Source organism: Patella vulgata, chromosome 3, assembly GCF_932274485.2.
Source record: "Patella vulgata chromosome 3, xgPatVulg1.2, whole genome shotgun sequence".
Lineage (NCBI taxonomy): Eukaryota > Metazoa > Mollusca > Gastropoda > Patellidae > Patella > Patella vulgata.
The window spans coordinates 85,035,612-85,062,402 of NC_065881.2; the positions used below are offsets into that span (position 1 = coordinate 85,035,612).

At 41.5% G+C, this 26,791-nt stretch overlaps 1 protein-coding gene across 1 annotated transcript; it reads left to right on the forward strand.

Annotated features, from left to right (window-relative positions):
• Window positions 1-474: 474 nt before the first annotated feature.
• LOC126815047 (uncharacterized) lies at window positions 475-23,269 on the forward strand (the record flags this gene model as incomplete). The annotated part of the gene is made up of 9 exons (XM_056099460.1): window positions 475-704; window positions 1,841-1,941; window positions 2,722-2,854; window positions 6,543-6,631; window positions 10,670-10,773; window positions 18,176-18,365; window positions 20,195-20,319; window positions 21,057-21,916; window positions 23,263-23,269. Coding segments are annotated over 9 exons (1,839 nt in total), but the record flags the coding sequence as incomplete, so codon positions are not given.
• Between the last annotated feature and the right edge of the window lie 3,522 nt (window positions 23,270-26,791).

Consider the following 26,791-nt stretch of genomic DNA (forward strand, 5'->3'; position numbering starts at 1 on the left):
AGGAGTAGGGTCGCCTGTCCAACCTCGTGGTTTCCTCCGGGTCCTCCTGTTTACTCCCACTGCTATCGATCCATATGTTAGTACCTAAATGACCTTTTTTGTATCGACTGGACGTTACCCCCCCTCTCCCTCTCTCTCTCTCTCTCTCTCTCTCTCTCTCTCATAGCTAACCATCTCCCACCAATAATATAATTGTACTTGTTTGTTTCAGGATGTAACGCTACTCTATTTGATATGAACGGAACCGTTACTAGTCCGACCTATCCGTCAGATTATCCACCGGTCAATCACCGCCATTGTGTAACTCATATCATACTTCCCGTGAACTTCAGGGTTTATGTGACAATTACAAACCTTAGCCTCGAACTCAATAACTGTCAGGATGCCTTAATAATCACCGATCACGTGACTAATACGTCACGAAAATGGTGCGCTGGAGAACGGTTTTACGAGCAGAAAGAATTCCAATTCCAGTCAACGTCTTCGGAAATATCTGTTACATTCATTTCAGAGTCTTTAGTTCTGAATAGCGGATTTAGCTTGTGGTACCGCGGACAGGAAGTGTGTGAAAATCAAACGTTTAATTTAAACCATGGCGTTTTAGCCAGCACGAAATATTCACAAAACTATGCTAATAGTGAGGACTGTTATTACAATATTAACGTCGACGACGCCTCGGGTGGAATAGTGTTGAAATTTTCAAAGTTCCACACGGAATCTGACAATGACGAAAAACGACAAATAGGGTCCGAATGCAATAAGGATTACTTGGAACTGACGATTAACGATCAAACACAAAGGATCTGTGGGGACTGGAGTGGCCAGGAAGATTTCCTAACTTTCAGATCTTATAAACCGACAGTGACGTTACGTTTCGTGAGCGACGATGTCAATACTAGAAAAGGATTTAGTTTAGAATGGCAGACGATTAGTTTGGAGAATAATAGCACGTGCGCGATTAATGTGCTAAATAAAGATAACACGTGTTTTGAGATTGTATACCAGGCACGTTCTTGGTGGGAAAGTGAGCGCGACTGTCGATCACGTGGTGGACATTTAATGTCTGTATTAAACGTGAAACAACAAGAAGTTATAAACACACAACTCCTAAAAAGGTGAGTATTGTCATTTTACATTTTATATATCACAAGCAAGACCAAGGTATTAAAATGGGGTTTAACGTCCTACTGTTCTGCCCAGACTGGGCTAAGGAAGATGGGCATAGGCCATACAGAGTGCTATGAGGGAAATTTTGCCCGGGCAGTGGCTGTACAGCCTACTCTTATATCGAATTCCAACTGACAAGGGGAAACCGCGTCAGAAAAACCCGATGAACTTTCTCGACCAACACCGGGATCGAACCCGCTACCTCAGGATAGCGATCCAACATCCTACTCCGTGAGCCACCGTGGCTCCCGTCCTATTAGTAAGACACTGGACCACTAGCCAGGGGATCACGTGTTCCAGCCTCCGGATTGTTCAGCCTGGTTCAGGTGTCCTGCGCACGCATTGACTAGAGAGAGAAATGGGGAATAACTCCCCTCGACACAAACTAGGTCATTTTGGGACTAACATATGGTTCAATTGTATTTTAATAATTCGCATATGTACGTAGGGTTCTTTGGCAGTGGGAGGAAACCGGAGGAGCCGGAGAAAACCCACAAGCGGGGAATCGAAACCACGCCACTTGACTCAATGACAGACCTTATGATTTAACGCGCACATGACGTGTGTCCATCTTTATTAGGCTCGAAAAGTAGGACGTTAAACCCCATTTAATAAAGGTTCGGTGGTTTTCTTAAATTCAGCCGGGATTTCCATCGCTGTGTTTTCTTTTTAGTAATTGTTCCGACCAAACGTCATCATTTTGGATTGGTGCCAATGATATCCAATACGAATCAGATTTCTACTGGACGAGAGGGTCAAAGGTCACCTATGCTGGTAAGTCATTCCAGTTCATCTAAACGTCAATCGGATTAAAACACAGATCCTATTTCGTTTCGTTTTTTATATTTCAAAATTTCGTTTTACTTGTCTTTACTGCACTAGGATCTGGAAAAGTTGTTATATAACCCGCACTGTTGTTGATATCAGGGATTAGCCAATGAAATGGTCTATTGCGGCGAGTTCCTAGTATGCGGCTCACGGAATTGTGGGTGTCCCACTAGAAACGTCCAATGCTGATTGGCTAATCAAATGTCTGACGTCACAGGGTCATTATCCGATCGTATGACCACTGACACGACCCCTCACTACAACCGGTCAGATCTTCATGTAGTGGAGGCCATCGAAAAAAACAAAAACGAAACGAAATATAAATCTGTATTTTAGACACGTAAACAAATATGGAGCTATCTACCTAGTCCCACACCACTTGAATGCCGTAGTCTCTACTGTAAATGCTGCTTTCTAGAGTATATCCTGAATACCAAATCTCCAGAGACGGCAAAACTATGAAACAGATAATAGATCAAGAAAGAAATAGGTATCCAATTTTCTCGTTTAGAAGACTAACAAAGGGTAGGCCCAAGCTACGCGAGGGCATATTAACTTCTGTATAGGCCCCGAGCTTACCCCAGTCGCCTGTCCAACCTCGTTGGTTTTCTCCGGGTCCTCCGGTTTCCTCCCACTGCTAAAGATCCCAACGCGCAAGCGAATTATTGAAATAAAATTAAACCAGGTGTTAGATTAATATTTTGATAATTTTTTTTTCAAATTTAGATTGGTTTAAAGGTTGGCCCGATGGTGATGGTAGTAAGAGTCAGCCGAGTGATGACGGCCTGTCCAATGAAGATTGCGTAGAACTACGGCGATCCTTTCGCCATTCCGGCAAGGAATCGGAACTTGTTGATCGGTATATGTGGAATGATCGAGATTGTTCCGTAAATAATTTATATATTTGTCAGTGTTACACAACGGGTAAGTACCAAATCGAGGAAAGGGAACTGAACTTCTCGTTTTAATAATAATAATAATAATATGGCCATTTATAAAGCGCGTTAGAAAACAGTTTCTAAGGTGCTGTTGGTTTTTATATTCACTGATTATTTACAGATCAGGGTTTTGAAATAAGAATGTTTTGAGTTGAGATTTAAAATGGCCCACAGATGGTGATTGTTTCATTGATTGTGGTAGTCTATTCCATATCCAAGCTTTAATTCCGCTACCTCCTTGGGTGATATTCGCAGACCGATATCTTCTAGGATGCTTGTGGAAAAAGCCAGTCGTAAAATGAGAGGTCAATCTAGCATAGGGTGAAAATGTAACCACGATTAGGAAATTTTACCTCTCTTGCCGCAATAGTTGTTTTGAGTTGACGTAAAGCGCAGATCTTTATTGCTGTTTCAGAAATGAAATGGGGTTTAACATCCTACTGTTCTGTTCCGACTGAGCTAATGAAGACGGGTTTACGCCATACAGTGTGCTGCAAGGGCAAGTGTACCAGGACAGCGGCGCTACGGTCTACTCATATATCGAATTCCAACTGGCAATGTTTCTTTTACATGCTCGCCTATGTGTACATGGGACATCCGTTTTTCGTCCCATCCGAACGACTGTATGTTTTCTCGTCTTATCTGTTTCAGGATTTCTTCCAATTTTAGACGTGCCTAAAGACTGCGATCAGAATATTCATCTAGACAGTATAACAAGCAGCGTAGAAATACACAGTCCAAACTACTCCAATAATTATTCAAATTTCTTGGACTGTCACGTGGTTGTAACAGCGTCACCTAGCCTTTACTTGGATGTTAAGTTTAAAGATTTCTATGTGGAACCGTCTGTAGGGTAGGTACTTACTGTCGTGTTTAGTGCAGGGGGTGTGGTGGGTACTTGCTGTCGTGTTTAGTAGAGGGGATGTGGTAGGTACTTACTGTCGTGTTTAGTGTAGGGGGTGTGGTGGGTACTTACTGTCGTGTTTAGTGTAGGGGGTGTGGTGGGTACTTACTGTCGTGTTTAGTGCAGGGGATGTGGTAGGTACTTACTGTCGTGTTTAGTGTAGGGGGTGTGGTGGGTACTTACTGTCGTGTTTAGTGCAGGGGGTGTGGTGGGTACTTACTGTCGTGTTTAGTGTAGGGGGTGTGGTGGGTACTTACTGTCGTGTTTAGTGTAGGGGGTGTGGTGGGTACTTACTGTCGTGTTTAGTGCAGGGGATGTGGTAGGTACTTACTGTCGTGTTTAGTGTAGGGGGGGTGGTGGGTACTTACTGTCGTGTTTAGTGTAGGGGGTGTGGTGGGTACTTACTGTCGTGTTTAGTGTAGGGGGTGTGGTGGGTACTTACTGTCGTGTTTAGTGTAGGGGGTGTGGTGGGTACTTACTGTCGTGTTTAGTAGAGGGGGTGTGGTGGGTACTTACTGTCGTGTTTAGTGTAGGGGGTGTGGTGGGTACTTACTGTCCTGTCTAGTGGAGGGGATGTGGTGACTGCCTGTAGGGTAGGTACTTACTGTCGTGTTAAGTAGAGGGGATGTGGTGACTCCCTGTAGGGAAGGTACTTACTGTCGTGTTTAGTGGAGGGGGTGGTGACTCTCAGTGTTGTATGTGGGCTTGGATGGCCGAAAGGTTAGCACGTGCGCGCTGTACCATACGGTCTGCCATTGATTGACAAGGAGGAGGGTCGCTCGTCCAACCTCATGGGTTTTCTCCGTGTCCCCCGGTTTCCTCTCGCTGCTAAACAGAACCCTACGCGCAAGCGAATTATTGAAATAAAATTGAACCACGTGTTAGTCGCGAAATGACCTAGTTCGTGTCTCAGTGTTGTAACGTCTGTAATTGAGTCAGATGTTGTGGTATCATTCCGACACATGTATGTGACGTGCCAAGAAGAGACACTTGACTTAATGACTGGCCTTATACTTTCACGCGAATGCTTTAAGCTTTAAACCACTAGACCCCACCCCACGTCTGTAATTGAGTCAAGTGTCATGGCATCGTTCCGACACCTGTACGTGACGGGCCAAGAATTGGGATTGCATGCCAAAACTCGTTTATACTCTTCTCCAACTACTAAAGACGCATGCGTATTATTGAAAAAAGAATATAACATTAATATGTTAGTCCCAAAATAAGCCAATACGTGGAGCGGACGTTAAACCCTCTCTCTGAAATCAAGGCCCATTTCATCTCTACGTAATGAGGTACAAGGCAGGATATGCTTACTCTTTTCAAAACATTTGATATCAATTCTCATTTGAGGAGTTAACGTAGCTAACAAATTAAATATCTTTTGTGATTTTTAAAATAATTTTACTCAGTTGGCCTAATACTAGACGTTGCTGGCGTTATTTTACTTAGTTGTTCTAGCACTATACGGGGACTAGTGGTTGATGACGTTATTTTACTTAGTGGTTCTAGCACTATACGAGGACTAGTGGTTGATGACGTTATTTTACTTAGTGGTGTTAGCACTATACGGGGACTAGTGGTTGATGGCGTTATTTTACTTAGTGGCGCTAGCACTATACGGGGACTAGTGGTTGCTGGCGTTATTTTACTCAGTGGTGTTAGCAATATACGGGGACTAGTCATTGATGACGTTATTTTACTCAGTGGTGTTAGCACCGTGCGGGGACTAGTCATTGGTGACGTTATTTTACTCAGTGGTGCTAGCACTCTACGGGGATTAGTGGTTGATGACGTTATTTAACTCTGTGGTCCTAGCACTATAGGGGGACTAGCCATTGGTGACGTTATTTTACTCAGTGGTGCTAGCACTATAGGGGACTTGTGGTTGATGACGTTATTTTACTCCGTGGTTCTAGCACTCTACGGGGACTAGTCATTGAAATCGTTATTTTACTCAATGGTGTTAGCACTATACGGGGACTAGTGGTTGATGGCGTTATTTTACTTAGTGGCGCTAGCACTATACGGGTACTAGTGGTTGCTGGCGTTATTTTACTCAGTGGTGTTAGCAATATACGGGGACTAGTCATTGATGACGTTATTTTACTCTGTGGTGCTAGCACTATAGGGGGACTATTGGTTGATGACGTTATTTTACTCAGTGGTGCTGGCACAATACGGGGACTAGTCATTGATGACGTTATATTACTTTGTGATGCTAGCACTATACGGAGACCAGTGGTTGATGGCTTTATTTTACTCTCTTCTGGTCTCTAGTGCATGGCCATACCTTAACGAAGCTCGTTTAAAACCACGAAAGTTGTTCTACGGTTTTCATTTGGGTTGTTTTATTGCTTTTAATCTGATTCTTCGTACAAATATCGGACATTTTAATGAAGAGCAGTTTTCAGTAATGCCCGAGTGAAGCATTTGTTACTTGATCATTCAAGCCAGACTTTAGATGCATGATGGTAATGGTGTACCTTTCTGGATCTACATCGTCAAGAAAAATGTAATACCTCCCCTTTTTCTTCAATTTGCTTTTTTTATTTTTTCGTTTCGTCATTAATTTGAACAATTTTCATTTTTAGGTGTACATATGATTATTTGTCTGTCAGCAGGACGCCATTCGAACTACAAGACAATTCAACAGTGAAACTGTGTGGTGACTGGACAGACAAGTCTAAACTTTTAAACCAGAGGTTATCCAGTAACGTTGTCTATATGAGGTTTACGACGGATAACTCGCGAACATTTCGCGGTTTTAAACTTCAAGTTTCTGCTATAAAAGGTAGGTTGAAATAATCACCTCGGTGGAAGCGGACGTTAAATAAAGCTATTTCACACACAATCTTTACACATTGTATACGATATCACCTTAGGTGGAAGGGGACGTAAAACTCTAGGAACGAAATGAAATGAAATGAAATGGGGTTGAACGTCCTACTGTTCTGCTCCTAACCTGGGATAATGAAGACGGGCATACGCCATACAGTGTGCTATGAGGCAAATTTTGCCCGGGCAGCGGCGCTACGGCCTACACTTATATCGGATTCCAACTGCCAAGGGATCTTTTACGTGCACGCCAATGTGTACACGGGACCTCGGTTTTTCGTCCCATCCGAACGACTAGACAGCTGTCCTTGTCAGGCCCTCCATCCTGCATCACTGACAAGGGGAAACCACGCCGGAAAATCTGGATGAACTTTCTCGGCCAATGCAGGGATCGAACACCCAACCTCCCGGCTAGCGAGCCAGCGTACGAACGAATCTTTACATTGTCTTGGTCTGGCGCTCGTATTCGTCATTTGATTAACATATTATGATCAAAGTTCATAAAGGGTGTAAAACCGCGTGGGATTTCTCTGAGTCTTCATTGTTAAAGTCCACCGCAGACCCGCTAACATTTGTTGGCTGAACAATGTTTTCCGACAAAGGTTAGCCGGCCTGCGTTGGACATCAACACGAACATTTGTTGGTTAACGTTCACGTGGTACAGAAATGGCTGACGTCGCCAATTTTTACCACGTGATGTTTGGGTCCATCATCGGCCAAATCTATTTGTTAAGGCCAGCTCAATTTTTGTCATGTTCGATGAGATGTAAATAAGGCTAGGACACGTGATTGTTGTCGAGATTGTAAGTTAGGGTTATGGTAATCATTAGGTCCAGGGTTGGGATTAGCGCTAGCCCTGTTTACATCTCGTGACCTTTGACCAAACTTTGAAGTTCGCCTTATAAAATAGATCTAAACGTCAGTCATCGGTTTCTTTTGAACAAATGTTGGTCGTTTTTTGCGTATAACATATTTCGTTTGCGGGAAATTCAAAAAAGGTATAAAACATTTGTTTTGTCAGACGCCAACCAATGTTAATCGGTCTGCTCCGGGAATTACGCTATTCAAATTCGGTATTGATTGATTCGTTAGCCAAGGTCATTTATGTAACCGAAAGTTAAAAAAACACAACATAATTTTATATGGAAAACAATCACTGGTTTATACACATATAGCACGACGTTTCAACATGTATTCTCTTATCGTTATCAAGTACTTGTTTTCAAATATCATCTGTACTTGATAACGATAAGAGAATAATTGTCGAAACGTCGTGCTATATGAAGCAGTGATTGTATTCCATATAAAATTGTGTTGTGTTTTTTTTTTAATAGACTCAATCAATAAAGGCGTTTTTACGAGAAAACAAATCGGTTTTGATTACCTATCTCGTTTTGTACAAAGACATAGGTCGCGAGTTGGTATTCGAATCGGTTCTCGTAAACGCAGTGAGTTGCCTCGCAAGATGGCTGAAAACTGAAGAATTGAGGAAAAATGTGAAAAAAATTCACTTTTCTTTATTATGTTCTTGGCGACACCGCCCAAAAATAAAAACGAAAAGTTGTACCAGTTGACTGTCCCTAAATGCCACGTATTTTTATTAGGAATGTCCATAATATTCATATTTTAACGTGAAATTCAAAAGATCGTCAATCCGGCAGGCGAGCAAGTTGGAAGATTTGCATAATCGATTTGGCAAATCGTCGTGGTAAATACGACAATTAGGTGAAACCGATTAGGCTAATTTTTGCCGTAAATGTGTTTGGAAAGGAAATGCAAATCGGTTAGCCCTAATCGGTTTCCCGTAAAAACGCCTAATATGCCACTCAAGAATAATAACCGGAAGTTGTGTCAATAATTTTCTTTTGACATCCCGGAAGAAACTGTTTAGGATACGTAAAAAACAAAAACAGTTTGAATGATGAAATTGAAGTTTATAATAAACCTAACATATTAACGAACGTGATTAGCTGTAATTATATAGATTAAACGTATTGATTTTTGGGCAGGTGAGGACAGGTGTGAATCGCACTCATTACCTAGCGATAGAGGTTTATTGGTAATTCATCAAAACAAGATGTTATTGGAAGATGCCAGGCGTGTCTGTCAAGATGAAAATGGCGAATTGTGGAGACCAATGACTACAGCTGAAAGATTTATAGGTGCTACAGTTTATTTAAATACAGGTAAATATATTGATAAAACATACATTATACAAGATCTCAATCTGCCTATTGAAGGTCTTTCTTTAGCCTGAAATATTATCTAAATTAATAATTAGACATTTATTAACATGCCAGGCCCATAATCAACTATCAAGACGATCGGATGAATCAATGGTAGCAATCAAAATAGTTACCACTCTATTCTTCAACCAGTCATAACTTCGTGTAGAATGAAGTAATTTGACAGAAATTTTCAATATATCAATCTTTCATTATCTATTTTTAAACTATTATAGCGAGAAACAATCTGGTTAAAACACAGATCCTATTTCGTTTCGTTTTTATAGTTCAAGATTTCGTTTTACTTGTCTTTACTACACTTGGATCTGGAAGAGTTGTTATTTAACTCGTGTTCTGAATGGTGTCAGGGATAAGGCAATGAAACGGTCTGTTACGGCGAGCTTTAGGCGTGTTTTGCACGGAACTGTGGGTAATCCACTAGTAAAATCAATGCTGATTGGTTAATCAAATGTCTGACATCATAGGGTCATATGATGTGACCTATCGCTATAACTTGTCAGATCTTCATGTAGTGTAGGCCATCGAAAGTATAAAAAAACGAAACGAAATATAAATCTGTATTTTAATCAGATTGAGCGAGAAAGGTCAGCTCTTTATCTTAATTCTATATAAAGTATCTTTATTACAGAGTTTATATTTCGGGACGCGATCAGTCAAAATAAAACTTACCCCGAGCTGTATTTATCTAAATGTTATTGTTTAATATTTTAATTTTTATTTTATTAGATTTAAGAGACGGTGCCTACCATATATGGATTGAAGTAAACCCGTCAGGTAACTATTAGCAACGATTACAAGACTGGGTATTTACGTTGTGTCCATACAACTGTTTAGGTATCGTTGAAACAGGTCGACAATATCCTATTTCGCCAATTCAAAACTTCATAGAATCTACGATAAATTGTAACACTACAGGGCCCTTATCTACGAAAACTTAAAGTAAGTTACAACCGAAATTTTAAGAAATACTGCAATTCGATTGGCTGACCAGTAAAATCAATTTGCATATATCCAATGAAGTTGCAGTATTTCTTAAAATTTCGGTTGTAACTTAGTTTAAGTTTTCGTGAATAAGGGCCCTGTTTTTAGAATTCGGATGTTTTATTAGCATCGTATTTTGTTTTATAACTTTTAGATAACACCATGTTGTCGATGACCTGGCAGACGAAGATGATAAACAACGTAACTTTAATACCCACCAATGTAACTATAGTTACTAGAAGTCAGAATCAGTTACTTCCCTTTATTTGCCAGAAACCGTGCCCAGGTAGGTCTAACTACATATGGTTTGAATGTGCTTTGAAAATTGTTCTTCAATACTAACTGGGGATTGGATGGTCGAATGGTAAGCACGTGCGCGCTGTATCATATAAGGCCTGTCATTGAGTCAACTGACGTGGTTTCGAATCCCCGGTTGAACGTGAAAAGGAGTAGGGTCCCCGGGTTCTCCGATTTCCTCCCCCTGCTAAAAAACCCTATGCGCAAGCAAATTATTGAAATAAAATTAAACCATATGTTAGTCCCGAAATGACCTAGTTTGTGTCGAGTGGACGTTAAACCCCATTTCTCTCTCCTATCTACAATCTGATATAAATGGCGATATTATTATGTTCAAAGTTTATTTTTCTATTATCTAGTTTCACCAGACGAGCATCAAGTAGTAACAATAAACACATACCAAGGTGCAATAACAATTCCGGAACAAGATGGCGGCGTGTATCAAAATAACCTTGACCTTTATTGGAAAGTGAAAGTAGACAACCGTCGTATCATACTAACTGTTGTTGAATTAGACGTTGAATATCAAATAGATTGTCTGTATGATTATTTCATGATAAACGACAGCCACCAGGTAATAAAACTATGCGGGAATTTAACTAAACCCAGACATATACTATCGTCCGATGACGAACTGAACTTGAGGTTTGTCAGTGATGGTTCCATAGGAAGGGCGGGGGTCAAAGTTCAGTGGAAAGCAGTGAATATGGAGATGTGTTCGAACTTACGGTTGACTAATCAATCAGGAATTTTTTCTAGCTTCAACCTGGGATTACCTTTCGCGGCGGATGTGGACTGTGTGACGACTATCATTGGAGAGGTTGGGTCGCGTGTTCTATTAACTTTCACATCTCTGATTCCGCCAGTCGTAGCAGATAATTTAGCCTGCAGCGTGGCAGTGGATATTGGTAGCAGTGTTCTTTGTGTTAGCAATATGACAATCGAAGGCAAAGAATTTATATCCAGTGGTAATATTATAAAGATATTATACAGAGCCAAGGAATTAAGGGAGACAGACGGCTTTAAAGGGTCCTATACGACAGGTAAGTAACTGGTTTGCGACATACGAACCGCGGTGGCTCAACGAATAAGGCGCTGACTCCCTAACCAGGAAGCAGTGGTGGATCTAGAAACTCTCAACTAGACGGGGGGGGGGGGGTCCAAATCTAGGGCGCCACCCATGATCGAAACCACACCTCTTGACTCAACGACAGACCTTCTTATCTAAAGCGCAAGCGTTAAACCATTCAAGAGAGCGGGGGGGGGGGGGGTAACGTCTACTCGACACAAACTATGTCATTTCGGGACTAACATATGGTTCAATCTTATTTCAATAATTCGTTTGCGCGTAGGGGTCTTAAGCAGTTGGAGGAAACCTGACGACCCGAAGAAAACTCACGAGATTGGACAGGCGACCCTACTCCTTGTCACGTACGAGAGGGGAATCGAAACCACGGCAGTTGACTCAATGACAGACCTAATGATACAGCGCGCATACACCCTGAGATAAGACGGAACAAGCTTGTCGTTCCCTGATATACGAACAGCACACCACTTTTCGGAAAGTTTAACAATATTATTTTGAATGTTTTTATTTAGTTGGTACTTCCGGTGGTGGTGTTTTAAAGAATAGACAAGAATTAGAAGTTGATGATAGTATAATAATATACAGTTTAAACTACCCGTATCACCACACAGATGATTATAGATATACAACACTTATATCAGCTCCTATACGATATAAACTATTAATAACCTTCACCTTTGTAGGCTTAAACAGGTAGGTACACCTTTACCTGTATCACCTTCTTCCTTACCCGTATCACCTCCAATAACACCCTTCAGCCCTTTCCACCCAGGGATGGATTAAGCTTGCATGGGGCTCCTGGCTTAAAATGTCGGCGACGTGAAGCTAGCTTGTTCGTTGTTTGTTGTTCGTTATTCACTGGATATAGAATTAGTAATATAATAAAGGCACTTTTAGAGCTAGTTTGTTGTTCGGTATTCGCGAATAACGAACAACGAGCTGGTTTGTTGTTCGTTATTCGCCAGATATAGAATTAGTAATATAATAAAGGCACTTTTAGAGAGACTATGCCGGGAGTGGGTTTTTATTAGCCTAATTGGTTCATAAATATTCTAAGTCTTGGGTAAAAGATTCCAACAACCTCTCATTATACCCGAACAACGAGCTGTTTCATATTGGCGAACAACGAACAACGAGCCAGTTTGTTAGAATATTTATTCCCAAGACTTTGAAGATTTATGAACCAATTAGGCTAATAAAAACCAACTCTCGGCATATTCTCTCTAAAAGTGCCTTTATTATATTACTCATTCCATATCTGGTGAATAACGAACAACAAACCAGCTCGTTGTTCGTTATTCGCGAATAACGAACAAGAATAACGAACAAAATCCAGCTCGTTGTTCGTTATTCGCGAATACCGAACACCGAACAACGAACAACAAGCTAACTTCATGTCGCCTAAAATGTCAATGGGCGCCTTGCATAAACAGTCAAAAGTCGGGGGGGGGGATGTTCTGGTCATTTCCCGTCATACTCACACAAATGCAATTTGTATATCAGTGGGGATCTACGGTGGCTAATTGGGTAAGACGCTTGCTCGTTAGTCTGGAGGTCGCATGTTCGATCCCTGCATTGGCCGAGAAAACTCATCAGGATTTTTTTCTGACGTGGTTTCCCCTTGTCAGTGGAGCAGAACGGAGGCCCTGACAAGGACAGCTGTCTAGTCGTTCGTATGGGACGAAAAACCGAGGTCCCTTGTATACATTGGCACGCAAATTAAAGACCACTTAGCAGTTGGAATTCGATATAAGAGTAGGCTATAGTGCCACTGCCCTTGCAAATGTCCCTCATAGCACACAGTATGGCGTATGCCCGTCTTCACTAGCCCAGTATAGGAGCAGAACAGTAGGACGTTAAACCCCATTTCATTTTATTTCACTTGTATATCAGTATGGTAGATAAATAGATTTATTTGGTACAACATGATAAATTACATATTTAATTATGGAAGAAATTTGTTTTTAGAACTAATTTGAGGGCCCCTTTAGTATTGGTACCCCTGGCTACAGCCCAGCCACCCCAACCCCACACCCAGCTCTGTCCCCACCTTCCTTGAATATGCAAGAGCTAAATCTTCCTATTGCAGGTCTTTCTTTAGGCCTGACATGTTATATAAACTATTAATACAATTAGACATTAATTAACTTATCCATACCATAATCAACTCTCGATGTCATCGCTAGCTTTCGTTATTTAGTGGATTTGAATACGGTTTATGATGTATGATTTATTTAACGTATAAATGGATAATCGAGACTGTTTATTAACGTACCGACGGTAGTAATGACATTGGTGGATAGCATAAAATTGAATCGCTAATATCTCGGTTCAGACTGGATCAATTTGGCTGAATATTTCAGCATATTCCCTTTAAATCATCTAGTTTTTAACTATTATAGCAAGAACCGGCAGCTCTTTACCTAATCTCCCATAATGTCCCTTTAACAAAATATTTTTTTTGTCTTCAGATACAATGGTAGCTGTGTTAACTCCACACTAGTGGTTACTGAGGTATCATTTGGCGACCAGTATCACAAACAACTCGTCAATCTCTGTGAGGCCATTAAAAACAATGAAACCAGTGCGCAGAATCGTACTCTTAGTATTGTATCAGAGTTTCACCAAGTTGAATTGGATATCCGATATTCACAGAACAGATATAACAGTCTGTATCAAGCATTTACTGTAAACATATCGACCATATTAGGTAAATATTCAGTTTTAAGTTATCGTCTTGTGCGAAAAATCATTTGCGATCATTTTGTCATTGCTGCATCTAGTGTCCCCGCGTCTGCCTCTATCAATGGATCCAAAACATAAATGCCCCCCCCCCCCCCCGCTCCATCAATGGATAGAAAATTTAAATACCTCAACACTATTAGTGGATTTAAAATTGGAATACCCCGCTACTATCAGTGGATCGAAACTTTAATTACCCCGCCACTATTTGTGGATCTAGAATTTAAATACACCGCCACTATTTGTGGATCTAGAATTTAATTACCCCGCCACTATTTGTGGATCTAGAATTCAAATACACCGCCACTATTTGTGGATCAAGAATTTAATTACCCCGCCACTATTTGTGGATCTAGAATTTAAATACACCGCCACTATTTGTGGATCTAGAATTTAAATACACCGCCACTATTTGTGGATCTGAAATTTATATACCGCCACTATTTGTGGATCTATATAACTTGGAACTTAACTTAGTTATAATACTTGGAAATTAACCTAGTTATAAATACTTGGAACTTAACTTGGTTATACATGCTTGTAACTTAACTTGGTTATAAATACTTGGAACTTAACTTGGTTATAAATACTTGGAACTTAACTTAGTTATACATACGTGGAACTGAACTTGGTTATAAATACTTGGAACTTAACTTGGTTATAAATACTTGGAACTTAATTATGAATACTTGGATTTCGACAGGAACAGGTCAAGACTTCGTCAGTCATTGATCATAATTCGTCATTCACTAGTCAATTTATTTTCAATATCTTTTTGTTTTCAGACGTACATTTTCTTGAAGCGACGAGAGGGATATCTAATGGTGTTCTAGAGTCGTGTGTTGAAGACACGTGTTTGAATAATAGCACGTGTAAAACTATGACGTCATCGTCATATACATGTCATTGTTCACAGTTCTATACAGGTAGGTCCCCGTCCACGTGATGCTCTGATACTAAAATAATTTGGTAGGGAGGGGTGTGGGGTGTCTTACGCATGCGCTTTAGATCATAAGATCTGTCAAGTGACCTGGTTTCGATCGCAAGCAGATACGTCACAAGGAGTAGGGTCGCTTGCTAATTAAACCTTGTGGGTTTTCTCAAGGTTCCCTGGTTTCCTCCCACTGCTCTACAAGGACAGCTGTCTAGTCGTTCGGATGGGACGAAAAACCGAGGTCCCATGTACACATTGGCGTGCATGTAAAAGATCCCTTGGCAGTTGGAATTCGATATAAGAGTAGGCAGTAGCGCCGCTGCCCGGGCAAAATTTCCCTCATAGCACACTGTATGGCGTATGTCCGTCTTCATTAGCCCAGTTTAGGAGCAGAACAGTAGGACGTTAAACCCCATTTCATTTCATTTCTGTTCTGTTTGATCGAAAAATGTCAGACATGCATTCAGTGTTACAAAATACCAATCTGATGAAACAAGATGTAGAAGATTGAAACATTAGATTAGGACTACCATCATTAGTTTGTTAAAGGCTCAATACCACTCTTGTTGTAACTGAATAATATGTCCCAATCATTATTCTGGTCAACAAATTGTACTATTTTACAATATTCCAATTAATTGATGATACAAATTTCATCTTAACACACCTAATTTAAAAAATTGGAAAAATTCAACTAAATGATTTGAAAAGCCTGACGTAAAGCTTTTCAAATGTGACTTGGATTTAAAAATATTTTTGAACCCTCTGGACAAGTAAAATAGGATTTAATGGATAGTTTACACAACAGGTAGGACACTAACACATCTAGTACTTAGAATAAGGCTATTTTTTATTTTCTGGAGCTGTCAAGCCAGCAAGGGTGTTATCGTCCCTTTAAAGAAGCATTATATAAGAGGTGGGGGTCACGGTGGCTAAGTGGGTAAAACGCTGGCTCGCAAGCTTGGAGGTCGGATGTTCGATCCCTGCATTGTCAGCTGTCTAGTCGTTGGGATGGGACGAAAAACCGAGGTCCCGAGTACACGTTGGCGTGCCACGTAAAAGATTCCTTGACAGTTAGAATTCGATATAAGACTAGGCCCTAATACTGCTGCCCGGGCAAAATTCCCCCCATGTTACGCTGTATGGCGTTTGCCCATCTTCATTAGCCCATTTCGGAGCAAAACAGTATGACGTTAAACGCCATTTCATTTCATTTATATAAGAGCTAAATCTGCCTATTGCAGGAGGTTGGATGGTCTTATGAATAATAAGGTCTGTCATTGAGTCAACTGGCGTGGTTTCGATTCCCCGGCTGTACATGACAAGGAGTAGGGTCACCTGCCCAACCTCGTGGGTTTTCTCCGGGTCCTCCGATTTCCTCTCGCTGTAATAAAAATTGAACCATATGTTAGGTCCGAAATGACCTAGATTGTGTCGAGTGGACGTTAAACCCCATGTTATAATCGACTCTCTTTAGACCATCGTATGGTTGTGATATTGAATAGATTAGAAATGAAATGGGGTTTAACGTCCTACTGTTCTGCTCCTAACCTGGGCTAATGAAGACGGGCATACGCCATACAGTGTGCTATGAGGGAAATTTTGCCCGGACAGCGGCACTACGGCCTACTCTTATATCGAATTCCAACTGTCAAGGGATCTTTTACGTGCACGCCAATGTGTACACGGGACCTCGGTTTTTCGTCCCATCCGAACGGCTAGACAGCTTTCCTTGTCAGCCCCTCCGTCCTGCATCACTGACAAGGGAGAACCACGCCGGAAAATCTGGATGAACTTTCTCGGCCAATGCAGGGATCGAACACCCGACCTCCAGGCTAGCGAGCTAGCGTCTTACCCACTTAGCCACGTGATCCCCTGAATAGATTAGAATTACCGCCAGATTTAAAAAATTTAACGATGAGATTTAGTCTCGATTGTCTAGTACTATTTTTACGATAATAAACGATCTAAACTACAGCTTAAAACACACACAACTTTATTTATATGAAAGTAATTTAAATGAAATTTTCAGTATATACATTTTTGATTATCATTTTTGAACTATTATAGCAATAACGATTAGCTCTTTATCTAAATCATATATTATGATGCATCTTTAAGCTGACTTGACATTTACATTTGACTATATTTACTTCAGGTTTACTATGTCAGGTCACGTGGTGTGAACTCGGTCCTTGTGATCGTGGAACGTGTCGTCACGATTCGACCAATTATCAATGTGACTGTCAATACGGACACTGGGGAAGACATTGTCACATGACGTCACAAGAATGTTCGATATCTGTGTGTAATGGGAATGGACAGTGCACAGGCAGCGCCAATACACCAACATGTCGATGCCAGGTTCTATTTAAAGGTGAACTTATCAATTTGCTATTGTTTGTTTTTTTTTAGTCCTATCTTTTATTTCAAACAGCTCTTCTGTGTCGTTTAAACGAGCTTTCTATTTGTTTGTTTTCTGTATTTTAAACATTGTTTTGTGAATCTTGAAAGCATACGCCTGAAAAAGATTTAATTGAAAACAATTCTTCGGGTTGGATGGCCGAATGGTTAGCACGTTGCATGATTTCAATTCTCCGGTTGTAGTTACAAGGAGTAGGGTCGCCTGTCTAACCTCGTGGGTTTTCTCTGGGTCCTCCGGTTTCCTCGAACTGGAGGGGGGGTGTGTGAATGTTTAGCACGTGCGTGATTTCGAATACCCGGTTGTACGTGACAATGAATAGGGTCGCCTGTCCAACCTCGTGGGTTTTCTCCGTGTTTCCGGTCCCCTCTCACTGCTTAAGACCCCAACGCGCAACGCGCAAGCGAATTAATGAAATAAAATTAAAACCATATGTTAGTCCCGAAATGACCTAGTTTGTGTCGAGTGGACGTTAAACCCCATTTCTCTCTGTCTGTCTGTCTCTCTTTCCTCCCTATGCTAAAGACGCCTACGCGCAATCGAATTAATAAAATAAATCTGAATTATATGTTAGTCCCGAAATGACCTAGCTTGTGCTCTTTCTCTTAGTCCCGAAATGACCTAGTTTGTGTCGAGTGGACGTTAAACCCCCATCTCTCTCTCTCTCTCTCTCTCTCTCTCTTTCTCTCTCTCTCTCTCTCTGTATCCATTGTAAGGCAACGCTATTTTTAAAACAAGTTTGCCTACTTGATTATCTGATTTGTTTATTTACAGGTTCCAACTGTTCCCAGGCTATCGTCGTATTAACACCTCAATCCTCAATCAGTGATATTTTGATGAGCGAACCAATCTGGATTGGTCTCATAGTCATTCTCTCCGTGCTCTGTTTTTTTGGAATTTTTTACCTCATCCGAAGAAAATGCGGCAAATATTTCAAATGTTGTGAACCCAATAAAAAGAAGACGCCGAACAAAGATAACAGTGAGTAAACGAAAACGAGGCTATTAAATGGGAGAACGCTAGATCGGCGACGGTCCTGCACATTTGAGCACATATGACGTCATATGTGGGTTAGGGTAAGGATTAGGACCTGCAGATTTCGTCAAAGTTTCGAGATTGTAAACAGGGCTAGCGATAACTCTACCGCTGGTTCAAGCCTTACCCTTACCCTATCTGTTTCACAGAGAATTACGAATCTTCTCTAATATCTCTGTAAAAGATGACTGCCTTTAACACGTGCCGTCACAGCACGCGGCGTCAAGCATTGGCTGAATGGCGCGTGCATTGTTTACATAAGACGTTACAGCTTCGGGCAGAATGCTGCCTTTTAGTCATTTTAATACCCATTTTACACTAAATAGGAAATATTTTTTACCTACAAATACGTCAAACGTCTTTATTTATTTTTCTAATACATCATAGAAATGTTTTAGAATTTAATTTGTCGGTGGAAAAAAGTTAATATTTAAGACTCATTAAGTCGCATTGATGTCATCCTTATCAGTCATTGTAGCGCCTAGCGAATATTCACTGCGGATCAGTGTGACCCTTACCCTAACGCACAATCCGCATATGACGTCATATGTGCAGGACCGTCTCCGATCTAATGTTGTCCCATAAAATGGGGTGACTGCGCTTGGACGCTTGGACACTAAGTAATGAATGTGGGTGTCTTTTGACCCAAACACCGGATTCGTAATACATCATCTTGGCTCATTAACTAGGACGTCAGGGTTTCGATCCCGGTGTTGCCCGAAATAGTACATAGGGATTTTCCATCGTGGTTGCCCCTTGTGGGTGTGGCAAGCAACAGTGTATATTCTATCGGGTAGGACAAAAAAAACGAAGTCCCCTGTACACTTTGGCGTGCACGTAAAAGAACACTAGAGAATTAGAATTCGAAAAATAAAGTAGTCCGTAGTGCCGCTGTCCGGGCAAAATGTCCCCTTATAGCACACTATGTGGCTTAGTTGGTACGAAAAAAGCAGAACGTTAAACACCATTCCACTTTTATCTCTTAAAATGGTAATAAGCTATTCTAAGAAATTTCCGTCTTACGACCTTTAACTAATTATGACCGCATTATAACCATGACGACTAGATTGATGGGATGATGTTAACCAGTGTCATAGGCCTAATTTGTGTCGTCTGTTACGGGGGTGTTAGTTATGACGAGGTCAGGATCTTCACAGATGGTACACGCCATAAAATGTATTTATGTAGAAGCCTGTCAAATCATTTAACATCAATCACTAAAACCCAAAAATAAATTGAAACATTCCGAGCCGGAAATAGGCTCCACATAGTAGGACTAACAGTCTAAGATTATTAACTGCTTCCCTTGGTCTTAGGTAGTGCTGGGGGTTGGATGGCTGAATGGTTAGCGTGCGCGCGCTGTATCATAAAGTCTGTCATTGAGTCGACTGGCGTGGTTTCGAATCCCCGGTTGTACGTGACAAGGAGTAGGGTCGCCTGTCCAACCACGTGGGTTTTCTCCGGGTCCTCCGGTTTACTCCCACAGCTAAAGATCCCTACGCACAAGCGAATTATGGAAATAAAATTGAACCATATGTTAGTCCCGAAATGACCTAGTTTGTGTCGAGTGGACGTTAAACCCCATTTCTCTCTCTCTCTCCCTTTTTGCATGACATTTTTGCTTGACGTTTTGGTCTAGCATCGAATTGAATTTCCTTTTTCTGCCAGGTATTGGTGAATATTCGTGATTTTAAGGCGGGAGGATCAGGAAGCAAACAGACATAAATGACGTCGCTTCCTTTGACTATTTCCATATTTGGTGTTATATTTTTCAGAGAAAGATAAAACTGATATGAATGAAACAACGTTCTCCAGTGATATATACTCAGTGGAAAAATCCTTACAAAAGTTTACCAACATACCACCCATATTAATAACACCGTATACCCCAGTTTCTGAGGTACGTAGTTAAATATTCAAGTCTACCCTGACTCGACTCTTTGCAATAGTAAAATAATCATAAAAACCCATATAAATTGAAATGGCCTGGTCCTGTGAGGGGCCCCACTTAAGAAGCATGTAAATGGTGCTTTCTAGAGTACCAACTATATAATATCACAGGACAAGCCCACCAATTCATCAAAAACGACATTAATTCAAGACTTTAAATGGCCCTTAAACTACGTTATGGACCCTCGAGCTTAAAAACTAGCAGGCTCCTTCCCAGTCCATTCCTGTCCTACGCCACTTGTTTTCTCAATCCATCCCTATCTTACGCTACTTGATCGTCTTCTCAGACAATCCCTGCCTTACGCCACTTGTTTACTCAACCTATCCCTGTCCTACGCCACGTTTTTCTCGGTCCATCCCTATCTTACGCTACTCGTCTTCTCAGACCATCCATGTCCTACGCCATTTGTCTTCTCAGTCCTTCCCTGTCCTACGCCACTCAGAATAGCGCTGTGACGTAGAACAAGTCTGACGTCATTTAGAGACTATAAAACGTGGTAACTGCGCAGTCATTATTAAACGGTAGTAGATCCTACCGTACTGAAATGATGAAATGAAATGGGGTTTAACGTCCTACCGTTCCGGTCAACTGGGCTTATGAAGACGGGACACAAACGTAAACTAGTCCATCAAGAACAGAGATCATTATCAGGGTTTTGTTTATGATAAATGTTTTCTTGATTTCAGCCAGCAAACGAAGGAAGAAAAATTGCTAAACGTTTCTTTGCGTCCTATAATGGTGCAGGAACAACTCCCATAACAACGCCAGTAACGACTGACTTCATACAGAATACAGCAACATTTTTATCAGAACCGGCAGACGATAAAAATGGCGAGATTGTTGGCGGACGTTTGCTGTTGGATCATCTACAGGTGAAGTCGACCAGTAGTCTACCGAGAAAATCGACATCCCTCGACCCGACTGCAGCATCAGTAAATAGGGGCGCCAGGATGAAACGGTCTCATAGTACGGGACCATATTTAGTTCGCCAGGAAACACAATTTGATGATTATGCTCTAGACGGGTCTATAAACAATGGCTACGCGTCTTCGTCCACGGATCATATCTATCCCAACGTCATCGTCGCGCAGAATCAGAAAAAAGCTGACGGAGATGAAGCTGCCCTAAAACAACTGGGCAAGGATGAGTCCGATCGACTTTGCCTCTCACCGAATTTTCTGTCCGTAAACCGTACAAAGCTACACGAAACAAGATCGGTCGATAGACTAGAATGTGTTGAACGAGAAGAACGGTACAGAAAAGATTTTCTCGAGGGTTATCATAGAATATCCAAAAGTTTGGACGTGCCAACCTCGGGGTTTCCCAATTTGGAACCCCGGAAGATAAAGATAATGGAGGACAATTATCAATGCTCCGCATGTACGCGATCCGTGTCGGAACATAACTATCATCATCACCACCATCACCATCGCCATCAACGGCACAGGCACGATGACTATCAGTCCCGTAGCTTTGACGATCGTTTACCAGGATATCATACGAACTGTGACTATTGTAATCATCGCCAGGACCCGGATCGTCGACGGCGACATCGCCGACAATCACCGTGTTCCCACCACGATTCCTGTCGGGAAGAGCGCTGCATGCGACGTGGTTCAAGTACTGATAGTGACAGGTATAAAAAATATAAACTTGCTTCCCACAGACGAGCTCGCCATGATGTCCAAAAGCGGAGGTCGTATGAGGATCGCGAACGCGAAGACAACATGGATATGGCAAGATTAGAGATTTTACGAAAATTCTTGAGTCAAGATTTAACGGATTTTTATGTGGATGATGAAACAGAGGAAAGGAATAAATATATCGAAGTTTATAATCATCCATTGAACTTAGACAATATTCATCCGATACTTCGTTCTTCCGTTTCAGATCCAGTCAAAGTACATTCTCCCGAAGTTATCCGAAGGGAATCACACTCGGATCCAGCGTCAGTGATAAACAATAAGAGACTGATAGCCCCGACAACATCCGTGTTGTCTACTACTGATAGTGACAGTGCTCTTTCTTCATTCAATAAAAGTTTAAGTCCATTGTCCCATCACCCGTTGACTCAGGTAGACTCGGACATAAAGCAACATCTTAGAAGTCAAGACTCGGCTTACCAGACTAAACAGTCGTCAGTAGAACAAAACCATACCGAGTTTTCTGGAATTCTGGAGGAAAATAGACGAACAATAGGTTTATCCAACAGGCAAGTTGTCTACTCTTATTAATTTGATTTTGATATTATTCACCAAGATCCTCGCAGAGATCCTCGTGATCCTCGCCCAGACGATTCTGGTGATCTTCACTCGGACGATTCTCGTGATCCTCGCCCAGACGATTCTGGTGATCATCGCCCAGATAATTCTGGTGATCTTCACTCGGACGATTCTCGTGATCCTCGCACAGACGATTCTCATTATCTTCGCTAAGACGATCGATTTTCGTGATCCTCACCCTGGCTATTCTCGTTATCCTGTCCAGGCGACTCTCGTGATCCTCGACCCGGCGATTCCCATGAATTCTCGAACTGACAATTCTCGTTATCCTCGCCATAACATTATTTTCTTTGATACTGGCCGTTACGATTCCCATGGATCCTGACCATTTCGATTATTGTAGACCCTGGTCATAACGATTCCCTTGGACTCTGGCCATCACGATTCTTGTAGATCCTCGCCATAACGATTCCCTCTGGCCATAACGATTCTTATAGATCTTGACCATTACGATTCCCTTGGACCCTGTTCATAACAATTCTTGTAGATCCTCGCCATTAACGTTGGCTAACCCATCGCAATTTGACCCAGTCGGGAAAGACGTGTGTTGGCGTTTCAAAAGAAAAGTGAATCCAAAAATATATCTTCTGGGACCCCTATATAATTTCAGAAATTAACGGCATTGTCAGAAATGGTCAATTTAAAGGATATGATTACATGAATCTTTTCTTATTGTTCTAGGTCAGAAGATAAAAAGGTGTCCCAGAGACTACACCAAGCCGCCATTAAACTGTTTGTTCTTCAACAGAGGCACAGAAATATCCGTTGTTCAAGAGACCTTGGTGCTGTTCATACCATCTCAGAAGATGATTACGGGAACGCAGTGGGAGTACTGGAAGGCGGGTATGTGGACAGGTATGGTTGTGTTATTGTCGCCATAGCTAACAAATAAATTCGGGGACAAAGTGTGTGTTCTCTTTCGGCTTAAATGATAATAGGGATCCTTACGTTCCGGAAGTTTTTACATTCATGCGGGGCCTGGGGTTGTGATCTGCTCGTGAATCATTCAGGTCAAAGTTCATTGGAGATAAATAAACTTGGCATTCTCGAGGTGTGAGGGAGGGGCTGGAAACCGGGTACTTACTCCTTTTTGGTGTGGCGATGCCAGATGTTTTCGGGGGTGGGGGCGGACAATTTGAAAATATTCTCGACGAAATAGTCACTGTTTAAGGAAGACAATGGTGTCTGTGGGAAAAGAGGTGGGGTGGAGTATGGCACCGTGTTTTTACTGTGTCCACTATGTGTACAATAATTTGTGGCTAGTACACTTCGAAGTCTTTTTTCAAATTTTAGGGGTTTGGGTGGCCGGATGGTTAGCGCGTGCGCGTTGTATCATTAGGTCTGTCATTGATTCAACTGGCGTGTTTTCGATTCCCCAGTTGTACGTGACTAACAGCCTCGTGGGTTTTCTCCGGGTCCTCCGGTTTCCTCCCACTGCTAAAGACTCCCTATGCGCAAGCGATTTGTTGAAATAAAATTGAACCATATGTTAGTCCCGAAATTACCTAGTTTGTGTCGAGTGGACGTTAAACTCTCTAACCATATGTTAGTCCTGAAATGACCTAGTTTGTGTCGAGTGGAGTTACCTCTCTCTCTCTCTCTCTCTCTCTCCCTCACTCTACCTCCTTTAGGACCCTATCGCCGAGAGAGAGAGGAATGGGGTTTAACGTCCACTCGACACAAACTAGGTCATTTCGGGACTAACATATGGTTTAATTTTATTTCAATAATTCGCTTGCACGTAGGGGTCTTTAGCAGTGGGAGGAAACCGGAGGACCCGGAGAAAACCCACGAGGTTGGACAGGCGACCCTACTCCTTGTCACGTACAACTGGGGATTCCCTATCGCCGAAAAAGGCACTATTTCATGGTTTAAGTGCTTTATTTTGTAGTCCAAAATCATATAAGACAACCATTGCGTACATTTTGTTTTCTTTCTCATGCTTTCATAACATTGTATTGGTAACTTCGTTTCTTTTCTAGAACTTCCCCGGTGGCGGTTTTCCCGGAAATAGGTAGTTGTACTGGAGGTCAATTACTGGTGACACCTATCGGTGATGATGTCAGCGACTTGAAAGCGGAAGTTGACGTCTGAACGGCGGGAAAGCTTGTATTGTTGGAAAGTTCCAGAACGTGTCTTCTAAACTTAATGAAGAATTTGTGTTTTAAACGGCGGCGGGAATGTACTGTTGGAACGTTCCAGAATGTGTTTTGTAAACTAAATGAGGAATTTGTGTTTTAAAAGGCGGCGGGAAAGAATGTGCTGTTGGAACGTTCCAGAATGTGTTTTGTAAACTGAATGAGAAATTTGTGTTTGAACGGCAGGGAATAATGTACTGTTGGAACGTTACAGAACGCGTGCCTTTTAATTAGAATGAGAAAGTCGGTTTGAACAGCGGTAACAAATGTATTTATGGACGATCTAGGATGTGCTTTGTAAACTGAATGAAGAATTTGTGTTTGAACGGCAGGAAATAATGTATTGTTGGAACGTTACAGAATGTTGAATGAGAAAGTTCAGTTTGAACAGCGGTAAAGACTGTACTGTTGGAACGTTCTAGGATGTGCTTTGTAAACTGAATGAGGAATTTAAGATTGAAAGAATATATTGTTGGAGGATCCCAGAATGTGCTTTGTAGGCTAAATGAGGCATTGACAATTAATCGTTATGTTGTTGGTTGAAATGGGGATCGTACGGTTGATATGAGTTCGCGAGATTGACGTCAGGTCTAATTTCTGATCGCCATTGCCCGGTGGGCCTAATTGGAAAGGTACTTGCTCCAGATTAGAAATTATACAGAGCAAAATTGTGTTGTGTTTTAAAACACGAACGAAGACAGATTAAATAATTTGTGAGCATTTGATCTTCCACGAAGCCATTATGAGACTATAGCATCATTATGCCATTATTACACCATTATTATACTTTTTTCATGGGTTTGGTTTGTCTAATATGTGAGTTAGTTGTATTTTACGTCCGCTTCCAACGAGGTGATAGACAAGTATTGTCTAAATACTTGATGTTCTTTTATAGGCTACAGAGCTTCTTTCATTATCATCCATATAATATGAAAAAAAAATAAAATGAAATGGAGTTTAATGTCTCCGAGAAGCTTTATCGACCATCACTGGGATTGAACGGCTAAATCTATTTGTTAAGGTCAGCTGAATTTTCGTCAAGGTCGCTGAGATGTAAATAAGGTTTGGACACGTGATTGTTGCCGAGATTGTAGGTTAGGTTTAGGGTAAGCATTAGGGCTAGGTCCAGGTTTAGGGTTGGGATTAGCGCTACCCTGTTTACATCTCGTGACCTTTGACCAAACTTGAAGTTGGCCTTATCATTTAGATCTAACCTGGATTGAATCATTGAACCCAGATCCCCGCAGCTCCGCCAACAAATACGACCTAACATATAATGTGATAGAAGCATCTAGTAAGGTCACACAATAATAAATGTTCTTATATTTCCAGACAACTATAAATCTATTTACGATTACTATCTTAAGGACAGCTCTCTAGTCGTTCGGATGGGACGAAAAATTGAGGTCCCGTGTACACATTGGCGTGCACGTAAAAAATCCCTTGGCAGTTCGAATTCGATATAAGAGTAAGCCGTAGCGCCGCTGCCCGGGCAAAATTTCCCTCATAGCACACTGTATGGCGTATGCCCGTCTTCATTAGCCCAGTTTAGGAGCAGAACAGTAGGCCTAGGCCGTTAAACCCCATTTCATTTCATTACTATCTTATTATTCTCAACATTTATCAGTGTTGTGTTCTTGATAATTGAACACCCCCCCCCCCCCACCCCAAACTGAAAGAAAGGTTGCGTAATAATATGCAGACTTTTTATCATAGACACGTGTCAACTCGACGAACGAACCAGATCCAAGTGCTATCAGGTGGTCCACAAATAGTAAGCATACTCTGCCTCGTGTACCATTTTAAATGCAGAGACAGTGCCAAAGTAGCAGGACTGTTTCACATTACAAAATAAAATGGGGTTGAACGTCCTACCTACACCCACCTGGCCAATTTAAACGCCATGCTGTTAGAGACATTTCACAAAGCTATTTAGAATTCTACACAAGTTGGTAAGGCGTGGGACGTAGGAGCAAGTCTGACGTAGGCCGAATCATCTAT